The sequence below is a fragment of the Taudactylus pleione genome, unplaced genomic scaffold (assembly GCF_031769625.1).
Source record: "Taudactylus pleione unplaced genomic scaffold, aTauple2 ptg000114l, whole genome shotgun sequence".
NCBI classification, from domain to species: Eukaryota; Metazoa; Chordata; class Amphibia; order Anura; family Myobatrachidae; genus Taudactylus; species Taudactylus pleione.
Genome location: NW_028284516.1, coordinates 6236459 through 6255115, shown reverse-complemented (window position 1 = coordinate 6255115; position 18657 = coordinate 6236459). Strand labels below are relative to the sequence as shown.

General features: G+C 46.5%; 1 protein-coding gene across 2 annotated transcripts in view; it reads right to left on the bottom strand.

The window, feature by feature from the left end:
• NBN (nibrin) overlaps window positions 1–18657 on the bottom strand; it is an 80631-nt gene that overhangs the window by 14287 nt on the left and 47687 nt on the right. For both annotated transcript variants that reach the window (XM_088471392.1, XM_088471391.1), the window contains exon 11: window positions 17697–18126. In XM_088471392.1, coding sequence (XP_088327518.1) covers window positions 17697–18126 — 430 coding nt within the window. The remainder of the gene's footprint in view (window positions 1–17696; window positions 18127–18657) is intronic.

Here is an 18657-nt window from a genome sequence, read left to right as displayed (position 1 = left end):
ACAATACCCATCTTTGAGCAACTCTGGGCGATAGAGAACCGTATATGCATCTCTGCCACATCTCCCACCTGCGGCTAAGGGGCTGTAACTGGGGCAATAGCACGTAGGGTAATGGGCATATGCAATTGGGCGCAAGTTTTTTATTCCCATGGTGCGAGAAATTTCAGCCAGGTGCGAGGTTTTTCCTATTCAATGAGCTGCGAGAATTTTACCCACAGTAAATTCTTTAGGAATTAATGCTGCTTTTATTCTCGCAGGTGCAAGGTTGGGAAAAATAACTATTAAGTTAAAAATGTCAGAACTCCTGTATGTTATGATGGGAGAAGCAGAAATGCTGTTAATGCACCATCATTTTACACCCATGTGCACAAATGAGAAATTATGTATGGAGGGAGGAGATTTTTACATGAAAGAGGAGTTGGCACATTTGTGGGCATTTGATGGTTCAGAGTTGGCTGCTGAGGGTTTGAAAACCTCGGAAAATTGACTTGCTCCTTTTTACATGTCCTCTGAGGTGATGGAAACTACTAAGCGGCCAGTTCTAAACTTTGGCGGTGGTTTTGCTATCCAAAGATTTACTACGATTTACTAAAGGCAAAATTGCCACAAAAATGCAGTCAAAACACACTTTAGAATAAAATGGAATTGAATGTCAAAGCAACATCGATGTTTTAGACCATGGAATGGAGTATAATAGAAACCCCGGATTTATCAAGCACTGGTTTTGAAAACCACCACCAAACCCGTCCACATAATAGACCTGCCTGATGCAGGCGAGTTTGGGAGAAGCACTGCATTGATCGCTATTATCTGTGCAGGCTTTGTTCTATTTCATCACTCAACTGGCTAATATGTAATTCAAAAAAGTCCCCAAAATAGTTTTTTTTATTAGCAAATTATGTAAACGATAGCTATTTAAAACTGAGTCAGTATAATTTCTTTTAACACAAATGCAAAATTAAGTTTAAATAGCTAGTACCTGTAGTTATATAATATGATAATTAAAAATAAATCTACAAACTTGGGGACATTTTTGAAAATAAAAATTTTTATAGTTAAGAAAAAGTAAATAACCCCCCCCGACTGTCAAATCTCTGCTCTCTATAACATAAAACTACCTGACCTTCCTATGAATTTACTCACAAAACACAAGCGAAGAGGAGGAAGTGAAGAACCTGTTATGCATTTTGTGCCAATGTCAATTGCCAGGCGTTGTCACACATCAATTGAAAAACCCCAGGAAATTAATCTCAACTGAATGCCTTCTAAAACGCAGTGGTTTCAGTAGAAACCGCCGTCAAATAGAATATGCCATGGCGTATTGTCATTTAGAAATCGACGGGAGTTTCAGTTTAGATATCAAAACCGACCTTTAGTAAATGCTGTCAATCTGACATTGAAACTGCCGTCAATTGAGGGTGGTTTCTAAATGACACCAAAACCCCCGCTTAGTAAATTTAACCCTAGTTGTCGGCCTATATTTTCAGTGTAATATCTTTTACACTTTTCAAGCAGGAAAGTGCATTTCTTTCTACTTCTGTAATAACACACAAAAATAGGCCGACAGATGTGTCGTCATTCATCTGGCCTCAATACGCCATGTGGCACCTGGCAGCTAGGTCATACGCGACTCTGCTCGCACAGTGTGTCTTTTTCACCCGAAAATGCCTCTTAGTTGCAATGCGATGTAACTAATGCTGGGCATACACTACCAGATAAAATGTCTGTCAGACCGACAGACATTTTATCTGGCCGGCTGCCAGCCGCAGATGTCGCCGGCATACACTGTGAGATTTCTCTCACAGTGTATTCGGCAGACATCCGCGCTCCGCCCCCGGGGGAGGAGACATTTCCCTGTTCCTTCCGTAGGAAGGAACACAGGAAATGTCTGTCTGTCGGCCGCGCTGGGCATACACTGCCCGATGCGGCCGACAGTTTACCGGGAAATATTGCATCGGACGGGCATGCTGGACAATCCAGCATGCCCGACCGAGCAATATTTAACCCTCGGTCGCCCCCCCACACACTACAATTATCGCGGCGATCCACCGATATCGGGCGGATCGTCCCGATAATTGTAGCGTGTATGGCCAGCATAAGCGGTACAGGACACTGCACTGAAAAATGTGATATGCGACACCTGCATATCTGTGTGCAACGGAGTCTGTAAACAAATCACAAAGGAACTTGGGAGCTCATTCAGAGTCAGTCGTGACCGCTGAGCGCTCACAACCGACTCCATGTAGCTCCACAGCGAATGCGCACGACGGAGCCGGCTCCGTCGTGTGCATGCGCAACACCCGGCTAACGGCGGGCGCTCCGTCGTTAGGGGTCTCGTGGCAGACGGGGTGAGCTGTCGATGTTGAGTGACAGCTCGCCCCATTTGCTGGGTGGGCCGGGGGCGTGCCCTGCCAAACGGAGGTGTTCCAGTCGGAACGCTTGCCGTTTGGGGGCGGCCCCACTGACATCATTGCTGATGTCAGTGGGGAACTTCCTGCTCGAACAGAGCAGGAAGCTCCCTGGGGTTTACGAGAGCCCAGACCCTACCCTAGGGTCTGGTCGTAAGCCCCGATGGTCTTGACCATCGCGACCATCACCCATGTCGGTCGTTAGAGCTGTGGGTGTTAACCTACAGCTTAATGGTCAACAAGGAGGCAGCCGTTCAGGATGCAAGCGGCCGCCCTGATTCAGAGTGACCGCTTGCATCTAACGACCGCCTCTGAATGAGGCCCTTGGTGTAGGGAAAAAAACCCACGGCTGTTGCATTGTAGCACTTTGTATACAGATTCGGACTCAGTCGCACATAGATATACAAGTGTTGTATAGCAATGAATCAGTGCAGTCTCCTGGTGCGTCCTAGTCGCATCACATTGCAACAAAGACGCATTTACAGGCAAAAAAAGACACTGCGCAAACAGACTAGTGCAGGACCTGGCGCGCTGAGAGGGGCTGTTTGGCGTGACTGCAGAATTAGTGTACAAGGACACATCTGTAATAGAGACCGTTATGGGGATGGACTATGGCGGCAGAATGCGCTAAGCATTTCTTTCATTCCGTTTTACCCCAGTGGCCCTGTTCCCTTGCCAGAGACATTTACTGGCTGATAAATAATAAAAAGTGGAACTGAGATACACAACAAAATCATAATAATATGAAACAGTTTAAAACCAACCAGGTTGGTTTTGCCTTTTCAATTAACGGCGCTTTAAATCTACGGGCTTAATCACTGAAATCGCAGCCTATTACATAAACCCCATAGTTTAGCAAGTGAATGTAAAATACAATATGAAAACGTATTTAATGTAGAGTGGGAAAGTAACTTAGAATTGTGGGCCTGATTCAGACCCGGTCGCTCTGACACAGCGCTCGCTCTGAATCAGGGCCAGGGTTTTCTTTGTTTTTTTTTAGAACGGCCTCCCGGCCTCTCGCATAGCTGTGGGTGACCACCCACAGCTACAGCGAGCGGCTAGGAAGATGATCGTGATGGTCAAGACCATCGCGACCATCGGGCTTTCGACGAGACCCTTGTGGTAGGGTCTCGTGACCGCAAGCCCCAGAGAGATTTCGGCTCTAACAGAGCCGGAATCTCTCCACTGACATCACTCGTGATGTCAGTGGGGCCGCCCCCAAACGACAGGCGTTCTCATGGGACCGCCTCCGTTTGGGCAGCCACCCCCTCGGTCCACCCATCAAACGCACTGGCACACCTGCGTTTCGCCAACTCCCCCCCATTTACACTCCCAAACGGTACTTCCTGTCAATCACTCTGCGATGGGTCTGCGTAGACACTGCGATCGCAGTCCCGATCGCAGTGGCTGGTTTGCGCACTGCGATGTATACGCATGCACAGAACGCAACAAACGGACGATTGCATGGGATATTGCAGTTGCAATCCTTGCTGAATCAGGCTCCCTGTTGCTCCAGCAATCACTACTAACACTTGCAAATCCATACCTCAACCCTGGCATTCCAAATACACCAGATACCTGCAAAAGTGTTCACGAATGGCCAAGCGCCAGTGGAGGAAATCACGCTCTAAGGCAGACTTTCTCCATTTCAAATGTATTCTCTCATACTACAGTGCTGCCCTGTCCCTCTCCAAGCAATCATATGTCAAGAATCTCAGTCCTCAAACCCCTGGCGTCTCTTTGCCACTTTCAACTCCCTCCTTTGCCCTCTCCCCATGACTTGCCACCTACTTTACATTTAAAATTCATTCCATATGTCAGGACATCATGTCCCACCAGAGCTCAGAACTCCACTCCCTCCTTTCCCAGACCACCCCTCCCCATCCATCTTACCAACTCTGACATGTTTCTCCCCTGTATCTGTAGAGGAAGTCATGGCCCTCATCCGATCCTCCCCCCTTCCACCTTCCCCATGACCCTATCCCTTCCCGTCTCCTCCGCTACCTCTCTCCTTCTGCCTGTTCCCATCTTGCCCACCTCTTCCCTCTCATCTGGCACAGTCCCTTCTGCATTCAAACATGCCCTTGTCTCCCCCATTCTTAAAAACTATCCTTGATCCTAACACTCTCCAACTACCGACCCATCTTTCTCCTCCCTTTTGCTGCCAAACACCTTAAGCGTACTGTTTACTACCGCCTTAAAGTCTTTCTTTCCTCCCACTCCCAGCTTGGCTCATTTCAATCTGGCTTCCGTTCTCTCCACTCCACTGAAACTGCCCTCACGAAAGTCAACAAGGACCTCCTTGCTGCTAAATCCAAGGGTACTCTCTGCTCATTTTCCTTGACCTCTCTGCTGCTTTTGACACCGTGGACCACCCTCTCCTTGTGACAATCCTTCACTCCCTTGGTCTACGTGACATTGCCCTCTCCTAAATGTCCTCCTACCTATCTGATCATTCTTTCTCTGTCTCCTCTCATGACTCCTCTTCCCTCCCACTTCCACTAACAGTAGGTGTTTCCCAAGGTTCTGTTCTTGGACCCCTCCTATTCTCCCTATATACGTCTTCTTCATCAACTCTTTTGACCTCCAATATCATCTCTATGCTGATGATACTCAGATCTACATTTCCTCCCCTGACCTCTCCCCCTACCAGTATATCCAACTGTCTCTCTGCTATCTCTTCCTGGATGTCCAGCACTTTCTTAAACTTAACATGTTTAAGACTGTGCTGATCATCTTCCCACATTTTCATCATCAATTGATGGCACAACTATCTCCCCTAGCCCCAAAGTGCGCTGTCTTGGAGTTATCCTGGACTCCTCCCTCTCCTTCAAACTACACATTCAGCACCGCCCGCAGTCCTGCCATTTCCATCTAAAAAATATTTCCAGAATCAGACCCTTTCTTACACTGGATGCTACAAAAACCCTCATCCACTCACTGGTCATCTCCAGATTGGACTACTGTAACCTCCTCCTATCTGGCCGCCCAGACTCCAACCTCTCTCCACTCCAATCTGTTCTCAATGCTGCTGCTCAGCTCATCTTCCTCTCCCAACTCCTTCAAGCCCTAGACTGGCTCCCCTTCCCCTCCAGAATCCAATTCAAGGTTCTTACACTCACTTACAAAGCACTCAACCAAGCCTCTCCCATTTACATCCTGGACCCTTCACACTCCCATCCGTCTACATCACTTAACAAAAGCATGTCGTCTCTCCTGCCAACTGATTACTTCCTTCCACTCCCGCCTCCAAGATTTGGCCCGTGCTGCTCCCTACCTTTGGAACTCTCTCCCTATCAGACTCTACACCTGTCTACAAATCTTCAAACGGGCTCTCAAGACCCACTACTTCATCAAGGCCTTCCAGCTTTCATCCTAACCTGATACTACATGATGTCACAATCCGGTGAAAGTGAATATCAGGAAATTGGGGAACCAGAGGACACTTGAGAGGTTCACTAGCTTGCACAGAAAATTTTTCATCTGTAGGGGTAATTGAAACTTCGGAACAAAACTGTGGAGAATTCACTGGCGGAACTTGTGGTGTGTCTAGGGACAAAGCAGCTAGAACTGAATGAATAACCGTCATTTGACTAGAGAGTTCTTGCAGCTGCTGTCTGACGGATTGCAAAGCTGTCTCCTGTGCAGACACACGAAAGAGTAAATCCTGAAAACCTGCTTCAACCTGGAACCCGGCGGCTTGCATATTAGGCTGTTCAAACTGTCACAATCCGGTGAAAGTGATCCTCTGTGGAGGACGGTGAGCCGGGGGGTTCAGGTGACTATCGTAGTGACTGTGGCTAGGTCTCCTATTTGCGGCCGAACCCAGGTTTGGCTAGACCTGCCCAGAGGCGCGGAGTCTAACTCACTTGGTGGTTTTCTCCAGTGACCCCTCCAATTGGGATTTGGTTTTCCGCTGCACCAAGTGAGCAGGTCGCGGCCCTCTGGACAGGTACCTGGGAATGGCAGAAGACCGGAAACTATATTACGTTAAGTTATTGCTAGAACACTGGAGATACACTGGAACACAATTAGAAATCCTGATCACCGGCTTGCATGAGATTACTGAGAATGTACTAAGAATCACTAAGAAATCCAGGAGCTGACTAGCTCAGCAGCTCAGGGAGATGTGGACACAGGCAGGTACTGGAGTTTGCTAAATATGCAGGAAAACACAAACATATACTGGGGATTGCACATACAAGAGTAGAGTGGACTCAAGGAATATATTGGGAATGCTAGAAATGTGGTACTGGACAAAGGCCAAATACTGGGAGAGCTAGAAATGCTGGTACTGGGCAAAGGCAAAATACTGGGAAGAATTATATATGCAGGTGCAGATTGCACAGACAAGACATACAGAGAAGATAGGCATACACTGGGAGAGTGCTAACTGCAAGTGCAGATTTGCACTGACAAGACACAGAGCAGATTGACACAGACATGTGCTGGGAGGACCAGCTGTGAGCTAATTAATACCAGCAGGTAATCTGACACTACAGTGATACAGGGTAATAGCCACAGGAAAGCTGCAATAGAATAGCAGCACATATACAAAGACACACAGGGAAGGGACATGAAACACTGAAGTACTGTGAGAAAGCTAAGTCTCAGAGTAAGGTTTAGCATGGAAGCTAATACAGGAAACTGGGAAACTGTGAGCAGGCTGAAGCAACACGCTGAAGGATTTAGCACAGAGCAACAGTGGGAGTATCACAGGCACTTGGAATAACGAAGTTGAACAGCGTCTTCCTGGAGTTCTGGAGGCGGATTTATACCCAGGGGTAGCAGATTACTGGAGCACAGAATCAGCTGACTGAAATCATGCTACCATAGGTTAGGAGTACTGTCACATGAGAGGAACTGTCATGACGGCGCCCATGATGGGAACTCCGATCCCCAGCACACACAGCCGACCATGGAAGCTCGCAAAAAGCACCTAAGGCAGAATACTCAGCACACATCCATCACTGCACCAGACGTCTGACCGCAAGGAAGTCAGGGGAAGCTGGCAAGGAGGTGAAAGAGGCCGATCCTAGGCTGAACCCTGTCACATGATCTTTCCTCCCTGTCTTCCCCATCTGTGTCACGCCAATTTGTCTGCCCCTCCCATTTAGAATGTAAGCTCTCACGAGCAGGGTCCTCTTCCCTCATGTGCTTCTCTTTACTCATACTTTCTTCTACTCCTTACTCCCCAGACAGGCACCTAACACTTGATTGCTGACTCCATGATGCTTATTTTGAGTGTTATAATCGCTAATGCAGCAATGTAAGCCACTGGTTTCTTGTTCACTGATTTATTTATGTACTTTGTAAGGCGCTGCAAAACACTTGTGGCTCCATATAAATAAAGGATAATAATAATAATAATACGACAATTGCTATTTCTCTACTAAAAAACACCAAAGACGTGGCTTGATTCATCCATGAGGCATATGTTAAAATAGAAACGTATGACAAGTGGCTACAGTGAACGCCATGCAGGATGCAGCATAACACAACCTAAGGGGCAATACAATTAGGTGCGAATTGCAAGGTTGTTTCAGGAAACTCGCAGACTTCGCACGAATGTTCCCGAGAATTCTCCAATCCAATGAAAAATGCCTATTTGCGGTACTTGCAGCGGAGGTTTGTGGATTGACTGCCAAATGCGATGTGAGAGATTTGCATGGAAAAGTGGGGAGACCATCCAGGACCCCCCAAAATTGATAATTTCGTTAGCAGGACCGTATAGAAGGCGGTTTGTGGGTAATGGAAAGTACTGAAGGTTTTTTAAATGGTATCAAATGGCTGATTTGTGCTTTTTTTTAACAATGCACAAAAATTACAAAAAAAACTAACTTTTTTAGTTTAATCTCAAACAAATTAAATGAAAAACCTAGAAAAAAGTAAGAAAACAGTTTTGGGGTGCTGAAACTAACAAAAAAAGGTGATTTGAAGGTAATTTGAGGCTATTTTTTACACCCCCAAAAAATTACATTATTGGACTAAGGGCCTCATTCAGACCCACTCGCGAGCGGCTGTCCGCTCGCAAGTGGGTCGATGGTCTGCACTGAGCATGCGCACGACGGAGGGAGCTCCGTCGTGCGCATGCGCCAGACACGACGAGCGAAGGACTTTCCTTCGCTCGTTGTGTCCGATCAAAGGGGGCGTGCTGTCAATGTTGATTGACAGCACGCCCCCTTTGGTGGGCGTGCCGGGGGCGTGCCTCCCTGACGGGGGCGTTCCCACGGGAACGCCTCCCGTCAGAAGCCGGCCCACTGACATCACTAGTGATGTCAGTGGGAGTGATTTTGGCTCTGATAGAGCCAAAATCACTCCGGAGCTTGCGGTTGAAAACCTCAACCGCAGGCTCCGGCTCGCAATTTCGATGGTCGCGATGGTCACGACCATCGCGGCCATCAAAATGCACGCTCGTATAGCCTGTGGGTGGTGACCCACAGCTATACGAGCGTCCAGGAGGACGCTCCATGAAAATGGAGCCCGGCCCTCATTCAGAGCGTGCGCTCTGCTCAGAGCGTACGGCTCTGAATGAGGGCCTAATTAAGCTAACTGGAAACTTCCAATTGGCTAATTAGTCATCAAGGGGGTGTCCAAGGGGTCCAGCATGTTTTAACCTTAAAATAAAGACTTTCCTTTCCATCTCTCACCCTCAGGGAGTTGCGAATGGAAAAATGCAAATTAACTCTGACTGGTCCAGTGTGAGTTGCTAAATGGATTGCAAGACAAATTCAAAGAGAAAACAGCAACTCGCACCTCATTGGATTGCCCCCATAGTCCCAATTCCTGTTTATCACAGTGAGTCGGGCATGGCTGACAGATGCCACTGCATTTAGAATATCAGGACACATCCCAGGGGAGTATTATCCTTATCAGGTAAACACGGCATCTGTCATCCTGACCTAACTCATTGCGGTGGAGAGGAGCCAGGATGCTGCAGGGTAAAATATACATTAAATGTGGAAAATCCTTGATCTCTACTTCTTCACTCTGTAATATATTTTCAAAATGTTATCTTCATAACAACCGCTCTGTTCTTTTCTAAAACAAAGACCGGTTTTGCACACAGGAAAATGAGGGCACAGAAAAAACATGCTATAAACACGAAACAAAAGAAAAATGCAACAAACAAAAAGATAAGCAACCATCTTTAAGTAAAGTGCTGGGCAACTATTTATTTTGGCAATTATGGTTGACAGTTATGGCGAGCTTATTGCTTTTTGTGTTTCGTGCAGTGGTTTTCAAACTCAGCCCTCCGGACCCCACACAGGTCACGTTTTCCAGGTCACCCAGCAAGTGCACAGGTGTAGTCATTACTCACTGACACATTTTAAAAGGTCCACAGGTGGAGCTAATTATTTCACTTGTGATTCTGTGAGGAGACCTGGAAAACATGCACTGTTTTGGGGTCCTTTAGTTAAAGGCCCCCATACATCTGTGACAGATCGTTGCAATGTAGTAATCCTGCAACCTGGCATCGCAGGATCGCTGAAATCCAACATGTTGGATTTCACAGATATGCCGATCACGATCAAAAAATGACTGTGATTGGCAGATCGGTGAAATTTAACATGTAGAATTTCACCGATTCTGCATCGGATCTCGGAACATCGATGGCCGCCGGTCGGCGTTTCCGATCCTATCCCTACATCTCAACGATCCGTCGCAAATGTATGGGGGCCTTAACACAATATTGTCTTAAAGAAACAACTACCAATTATATAATCATCCCACCTGCACATGTCCTTTTAACTCATTCTGACTATTAATGGAATCCGTATGGTTTACCGCCGGCCGCATGGCCGACAATTCTAATCCCGACAGCGGAAGCCCGACAGGAGTGAAGATCCCGCAGCTAGAAAGGTAAGTATTAACTAACCTATTTTTACCCCCTGACCCTAACCCTCCCTTAGGGGTGCCTAACCCTACCCCTCCCCCCCCAAGTGCCTAAACCTAACCCCCCCTTCCCCGCAGCCTAACCATAAGTCTCCCAGGGAGGTGCCTAACCTTAAGCTCCCCCGGGGGTGCCTAACCCTAACCCCCCCTTCTCCTAGCCTAACCCTAACCTCCCGGGGGGGTGCCTAACCCTAAGTCCCCCCCCACGGGAGCCCCTAACCTAAACCCTGTGGCTGTCTGCTCCCGGCTTACCTTCGATCGGTAAGCTGGGTGTCGGGCTCCCGGCGTAGGTCTAATGACAGGCGTTGGGATTTCGACGCCTGTCATTTGTACCTTGCCGGGATTAGACAGTCAGGGATTTCGTCCGTCGGCTTCCCGACTGCTTCCCCTATTAATGTCATTTCCACAATGTGACCTGGTAAGAGACTGCTTGCTGAGCACTTTAATACATTGCTGTGCACCCATCAATACAGTCTTTTATATTTTGATCCCTGTAGTACATAAATGGGTCAGAATGACCCGAAAGTCTGGAAGCAATACTGATTGCTGTTAGGGATGTGCAGGCTCGGATAGGTTCGAGTTTGCACGTGGAGTTCGGATTTTTCCCTCCAAAAAAACGGAACTCAGAACGAGGCAAAACGTCATCTTACATGGACGAACATCATCATTCCTGGTCTTTTGTCCAGGAATGATGATGTTCGTCCATGTAAGATGACGTTTTGCCTCGTTCTGAGTTCCGTTTTTTTGGAGGGAAAAATCCGAACTCCACGTGCAAACTCGAACCTATCCGAGCCTGCACATCCCTAATTGCTGTCTATACATGAATAATAATGGTCAAGCACAATAATACCATTAAAGACTCATTGTGTGTGTGCCCTTTTCACTGTAATACACAGCTTAAAGGAAAAATAAATATATATTTAAAAATACTTTAAAACAAAAGGGTTATTTACATATAAAGTAACTTGCTGACTATTAAAGTGAACCAGCCAGCTTTGAATACATCTAACATGAACAACAGAGTAATGCTGGGCACACACTTGGCAATACATCGTTCTATCTATGACCAATATATCGCTGGTGTGTAGGAACGCCGTCGTTCACAGACATATCAGCTCGGCCCTGCAGCACAACCGAGGCCGATATGTTTGAAAGATATATCGGTGCATCTGGTTGTGTGTACGGGCAACCAGCTGACCGCCCGTACACTGACTGCAGAGACCGCCAACACTAACATCACAACTGGGCAGGCGAATATAAATGCCCGCACAGTTATGTCGTCAGCCCAGCTACATCAAGCAGCCGATTGGTAAGTGTGTATAGCTTACCAATTGCCCTCTCTGGTGGCAGATTGGTCTGCTGACCGATACGTTGTCAAAGTGTGTACCCAGAAGCCTAATTGCAATTTTGTTATTAACACACACCTGAAATGGCACCCCCTTCTTTACCTTATTAAGCGTTATTTTAAGCAACAGTTGGTGTGAACTGTACTGTAGCCTAAAAATCATGTGACATCAAACTCGACAAACATTCTGAAAACCGGGCAAAATTCATTAAGTAGAATTAGCCACACTAAGACGGTATTCAAATAGCTGTGGGGTTTACCCCGCGACTAATTGCCAGAGAAAATCCCCACGGCGTGGGGAAAGGCTATTGAATAAAACAGCCTTTTTCCCACGCCGAAAAATCGGGACTCACGCGGAAACACACCGATTCCGCGTAAACTGCGGAATCAATGGGGTTTTTTTTACTCCGCGCGAGCCCGATTTGGTGGTTTCTACGCAGATTTTACCTCACACCTCCATGAGCTGCGAGGTAAAGTCCGACTGCGGGGAATCCCCGCTAATTGAATAGGTCCGGCGCAGGATTTAGCCGCGAGGTTTAGAATATGTCTCAAAGTTTCTCAATGGCTTCTGATACAACAAGGGACGTTCACACGCACATTAATACCAGTTACCATCATGCAGACATGTAAAATCATGGATACTAGAGAAGCTACTTTATATATGTGCAACCCATGGTACATGCAATATAAATTATAAGCCCCCGGCTACGAGATCTGTTCAGTGTCAGTGTGAGGTTCTCGCTAATCATTAGTTACATGCATTATTATAGTGTGTGCTATGGATCAAACGATCATCTTTGTTTTCAAAATGATTTCCATAGGAAAACAATCAATCAATCTACTGATATTTGGGGCAAACCCACATTCCCAGCAACATTGGGGTTTCAAACATTGACTACAGTAAGCTCCAGTTATACCAAATGGTGATTGGCAAGTGTCCAGGTATATAAACAGCAAACGAAATACATTACAGATAGCAACACTGACTCGATAGCTTGTAAAGTGGATGCAGAAATGAAAACCAGTATTAACGCGATGGCAATCTGCTGATGTGAGAGGAGTGGCTCCTCTTGGCTCTCTGAGGGCGCTGCTCATACTGTACCTTTGGAAACCAATGCTTTTCATCGGGGAAGAACTTTAATCATTCTATTTTTGTGCGGATGTGTGTGACTGATAGGATGTGACAATCACACAAAGGCTGACCCACGCAGTCAGCAAGTATGAGACACTTTGGTAGAATAGCATGTGATATTGCACCGAATAATTCCGATGACACAAATGCATTTTTTCATTATTCTAAGCACAATAAGCATCAGCAGCTTAAATCAGACCCGTCGTTTTGAATTAACGCTTTCCGCTGAAAGAATAAAAAACTAAATTATCCATAACTTATGCAAACCATTTACTGCCGAAATGTTTCCTCACTAACTTTCCATCCCCTCTCTCTTAGAAGCTCCTAGTTGGCGCCTGTTACATTCTTTGTAAAGTTGAGGGGTAAGAAAGATTTGGGTTGGGTATGGCAGCCCGGAACTCGGGATGCCGGCTGTGAAAAAACTGACACCGGCATCCCGATGCTGAGAATCCCGACAGGGGCACAGTAAGTACTCAAACCCCAGCCCTTCACCCCCTAACCCTCCTTTCCTGTAACGTAACCCTCTCTACCCCGCCCCCTAACCATTAGTGCCTAAAACCAACCCTCCCCCCTTAGTGCCTAACCCTAACCTCCCCCCTCCCGCAGCCTAACCCTAACCCCCCCCCCCCGTGGTGCATAAACCTAACCCTCCACCCCCCGCATTAAGATCTAACCTGCCCGCTATACTTACGATTAGGATGCCGGCTGTCGGGATTCCAGCGTCGGCATCTCCACTGATATTAGGATTCAGGCGCCAGTCTTCTGGCCGCAGTCCGGGATTTCCGCAGTCGGCATCCCAATGGTAGGTATATTAACTACATCCCGAAATATTTACCAAGAATTCTAGTAGTTTAAAAAGTTAGATGATAGCAATGTATGTTAGGGGAGGGAAGGTATGATATGAGGACAGGTCTACATTATAGGGACTTTCAGGAATAACTATTTTTCACTAAGTCACAAGCGAAGGTTGTAACTTTTGATCTGTTAATTCAGCCTTAGACAAATCTCCCTAAGAACTTAGGCCCTCATTCAGAGCCGTACGCTCTGAGTAGAGCGCACGCTCTGAATGAGGGCTGCCCTCCATAATTATGGAGCGTCCTCCTGGACGCTCGTATAGCTGTGGGTCACCACCCACAGCCTATACGAGCGTGCAGTTTGATGGCCGCGATGGTCTTGACCATCGCGACCATCACCACTGCGAGCCGGAGCCTGCGGTTGAGTATTTCAACCGCAAGGCCCGGAGTGATTTTGGCTCTATCAGAGCCAAAATCACTCCCACTGACATCACTAGTGATGTCAGTGGGGCCGACTTCTGACGGTAGGCGTTCCCTTGGGAACGCCCCCGTCAGGGAGGCACGCCCCCGGAACGCCCCCAAAGGGGGCGTGCTGTCAATCAACATCGACAGCACGCCCCCTTTGATCAGACACAACAAGCGAAGGAAAGTTCTTTGCTCGTCGCGTCTGGCGCATGCGCACGACGGAGCTCCCGCCGTCGTGCGCATGCGCAGTGCACAACATCGACCCACTTGCGAGCGGACAGCCGCTTGCGAGTGGGTCTGAATCAGGGCCTTAGAGTCATGGATACATGTTAGAAACCATCAATGGTGAAATGTAAACAGGAGTGGATAAGCAATATACACCATATGGCCTATGTGGACACCTGATCATCACACCCATATGGACATGTTGACCATCTCATTCCAAGATGTGAATTTGGCCCCCCTGCTGCTGTGTTAATAACCTCCACTTTTCTTGGATGACTTTCCAGTAGATTTTGAAAGGTGGTCGTGTTTGCATCCATTCAGCCACAAGAGAATTAGGAGGTCGAGCGCAGAGATAAAGCTTGGGTCTTCATCCCAAAGGTATTCAATGAGTTTGGGGCCAGGACTTGGTGTAGACCAGTCAAGTTCATACATAGCAAACTATTTATTGATGGACCTCGCTCTGTGCACAGGTGGCATTGTCATGCTGAGACAAGAAAAGGACCTCCCCCAAACTGTTGCCAGAAAGTTGGAAGCACACAACTACTAAACGGTCTTTGTATGTTGTAGCATTAAGATCCTTCACTGGAACTAAGGTGTCCAGGCCAAACCACGAAAGAAACATGAAAGACCATTATTTCTCCTTCACCGAACCTGTATGCTTTCAAACGGAAAGTGTTCTCTTGGCATCCTCCAAAACTAGATTAATCTGTCACATTGCCAGATAGCGAAGTGAGAGAACATTTCCACTGCTCCAGAGTCCAATAGCAGTGTGATTTATACCAGTCCTGCAGTCATTTGAATTGCACATGGTGATACTACATTCTATCAGGATTTTCACCCCTAATCTCTCTGCATGTTGCTGGTATCTGTCGCCCACCTGGGCCATCCCAACAATTTCTGGAACATTTTTCTGCCTGGCTCCCTCACTACTTATCCTCTGACATCTCCAGCATCATCATGGGTGATTTCAATAAACCTATTGACAGTCCACAATCTCCTCATGCCACCAAAGATCTCTCTCAGCCCCTACCAATGGACTGACTCCTCTACTCATCTGGACGGCCACTGCCTTATTCTTGTGTTCACCAGACTATGCTGAGTTTCTGAATTCACTAGCGGCCCTTTCCCTCTCTCAGATCACAGCCTTATCACCTGCACACTCTCCTCCATTACATCAACCACAATGTCAATCAAATCAACCAAGCCTCCTCAAACCCGCAGAAATATTAATGCTTTTAATTTTCAACAACTATCAGCCTCTCTGTGACAAATCTCACCGGGAAATCTCACCGATTTCCACATTTACCTCTCCTAAGACAGCTGTACCACACCTGAACCAGACCCTAGAAATAGCCCTCGATGAAGTGGCTCCAGCTACCCATCACACTCCACATAGACTTAGATACCAACCGTGGCATTCCAAATTCACAAGACACCTACAAAAACTCGCACGTAAAGTAGTACGTCAGTGGCGTAAATCTCGTACTCCAAGTGACTTCCTCACATATACAGATGTGTCCACATACATCTAGCCTCCTTGAGCGTTAAACAGCCCTTCTAGTTGCGCCATGCAGTGGTACGACTTTCTCCCTTAAAATGTGCCTTATTCGCAAAGTGATGCTGATAGGACGCACAAGCAGCTTACGCTGATTAAAGTGATATGAGGCATGCCTATATTCTGTGTGGGGCTGTATCTGCATGCAACAGTTGCGGGGGAGAAGGGCCTTAGTCAGGGAGGTGACCAAGAACCCGATTGTCACTCTGTCAGAGCTACAGCATTCCTCTGTGGAGAGAGGAGAACCTTCCAGAAGGACAACCATCTGTGCAGCAATCCACCAATCAGGCCTGTATGGTAGAGTGGCCAGACGGAAGTCACTCCTTAGTAAAAAGCATATGGCAGCCCGCCTGGATTTTTACAAAATGCACCTGAAGGACTCTCAGACCATGAGAGACAAAGATTGTACTCTTTGGCGTGAATGCCAGGCGTTCTGTTTGGAGGACACCAGGCACCGCTCATCACCAGGTCAATACCATCCCTACAGTGAAGCATGGTGGTGGCTGCATCATGTTGTGGGGATGTTTTTTCAGCGGCAGGAACTGGGAGTCTAGTCAGGATAGAGGAAAAGATGAATGCAGCAATGTACAGAGACATCCTGGATGAAAACCTGCTCCAGAGCGCTCTTGACCTCAGACTGGGGCGACGGTTCATCTTTCAGCACACAGCCAAGATCTCAAAGAAGTGGCTTCAGGACAACTCTGTGAATGTCCTTGAGTGGCCCAGCCAGAGCCCAGACTTGAATCCGATTGAACATCTCTGGAGAGATCTGAAAATGGCTGTGCACCGACGCTTCCCATCCAACGTGATGGAGCTTGAGAGGTGCTGCAAAGAGGAATGGGCGAAACTGCCCAAACATAGGTGTGCCAAGCTTGTGGCATCATATTCAAAAAGACTTGAGGCTGTAATTGCTGCCAAAGGTGCATCAACAAAGTATTGAGCAAAGGTTGTGAATACTTATGTACATGTGATTTCTTAGTTGTTGTTTTTTAAATTAAATTTGCAAAAATCGCAAAAAAACTTTTTACACGTTGTCATTATGGGGTATTGTGTGTAGAATTTTGAGGACAAAAATTTATTTATTCCATTTTGAAATAAGGCTGTAACATAACAAAATGTGGAAAAAGTCAAGCTTTGTGAATACTTTCCGAATGCACTGTAGCTGAGTTATGCACTTACTATGTGTAGCTGAGTTATTAACTTACTATGGGGCATATTCAATTAGCCGCGGGAGTTCACCCCGCGGCTAATTGTCGCACTGATCCGATTCAGTCAGGGGGGATTGCTCGTGGGAGTCCCTGAGACCCAGCGCGCGAGTGCCCGCAGTCGGACTTCGAGGTGCGAGGTAACATCTGCGTAAAACGGCCTATTCACACTCGCATGCGTGGGAAAAACACACTGATTCCACATTTTTTCGCGGAATCAGTGTGTTTACGCGCGCGAGTCCCGATTTAAAAAAGAAAGAAGTACGTCTCAATTTTCCAGTAATGAACTTCAGCATCTCAATCAAATTTCCTTATTGGACACTAATAACCCCCACATAATGATATAATAAATGCAAAACAATGGAAGGGATATGGAGGTGGCGGACAAGGACCTGAATCAACATATTAAACCTCATCCACTATAACAAACTAAAACTTCATCTGTTTTTTTTTTAATCGCTCAGTGCACTTCCTGACCTCCAGATAGGGAATACGTCAGATAATAATAGTAATGATAAGAATACTTCCGCCTGTAACGAGATGTCTCCATGTCCCTTGTCTCACACTGATGAATCAGACAGTGCCAGATAAGGGAGACTGGAGGTGGCAGTTGGTTGCCAGCACCCTGGGCACCTGCACTTTTTCCACCCCTGGGAATATGTATAACTTACTGCCGTTCTGTCTCCTCTGTCCTGTGAATCTGTTTCGAGGTCGCCAAAGTCATCCTCAGATACCAAACGCGGTCTTTTTGCCTTGTTTATATTGTTTTTGGGGTTCTTTTGGTGCATTTCATCAGCACTTTCTTCTTCATTTTCTATATCGGACTCCTCCACCACATTTTCAGGTTCTTTCCTCTTTTTCACCGAGGCCTCTTTTGCCAATCTTATACCGGATGCCCCTACATCACTCTTAGGCAGACTGTGTGAAATTTCAGGTTTCTTGCTAGATAAAACTACTGGCTCTATATCCACATCAGCATCCACGGCATTGGATGATTGTCTCACTCCATCAACAACAGGTTTTGGACACAGAGACGTCCTGTTCCCCACTCTGGCCAACTTTGTAGAAGATGATGCTTCACTTTCATCTTCATCTCGGTCCCTTTAAATGAAGAAAAGGTTGATATAGTAAACGAGCTGTCAGAACATTTTTCTACAATTAATGTGTAAACACTTCCCAAACTCTCCCCTTGGGATTCTATCAGGAATGTATAAATATTTACTGAAGCCTAATTCGGTGATTATAGCACATGCATTATACACTGATACAGTATGTACGGTGCTTCCTCTACACGCCAGCATGATCATCCTGTGTTTCAATGATAAACATTTACTCAATTCTTTTATTTCCAGTGTTCAAAAGGTTCAAAACAGCCGTCACGGTCACTGGCAATCAGCCGAGACCAGCGACACAACATTATCTAGAGCGCACGAAGATGGAGGAATATCTGCCAATTTAGTTCAGTATATACGTTTAAACGTGAATCATAGCTAAACATGTCGTAAATTATATGTACATTATATGTTCTTGTTGAACAAGACCCAAAAGGAATAGATAAATGTAATATAAAATACACAATAATAACTATGATCCAAAGATATGGGATGTAGGGTTTTATAGATAGAGTTTTGT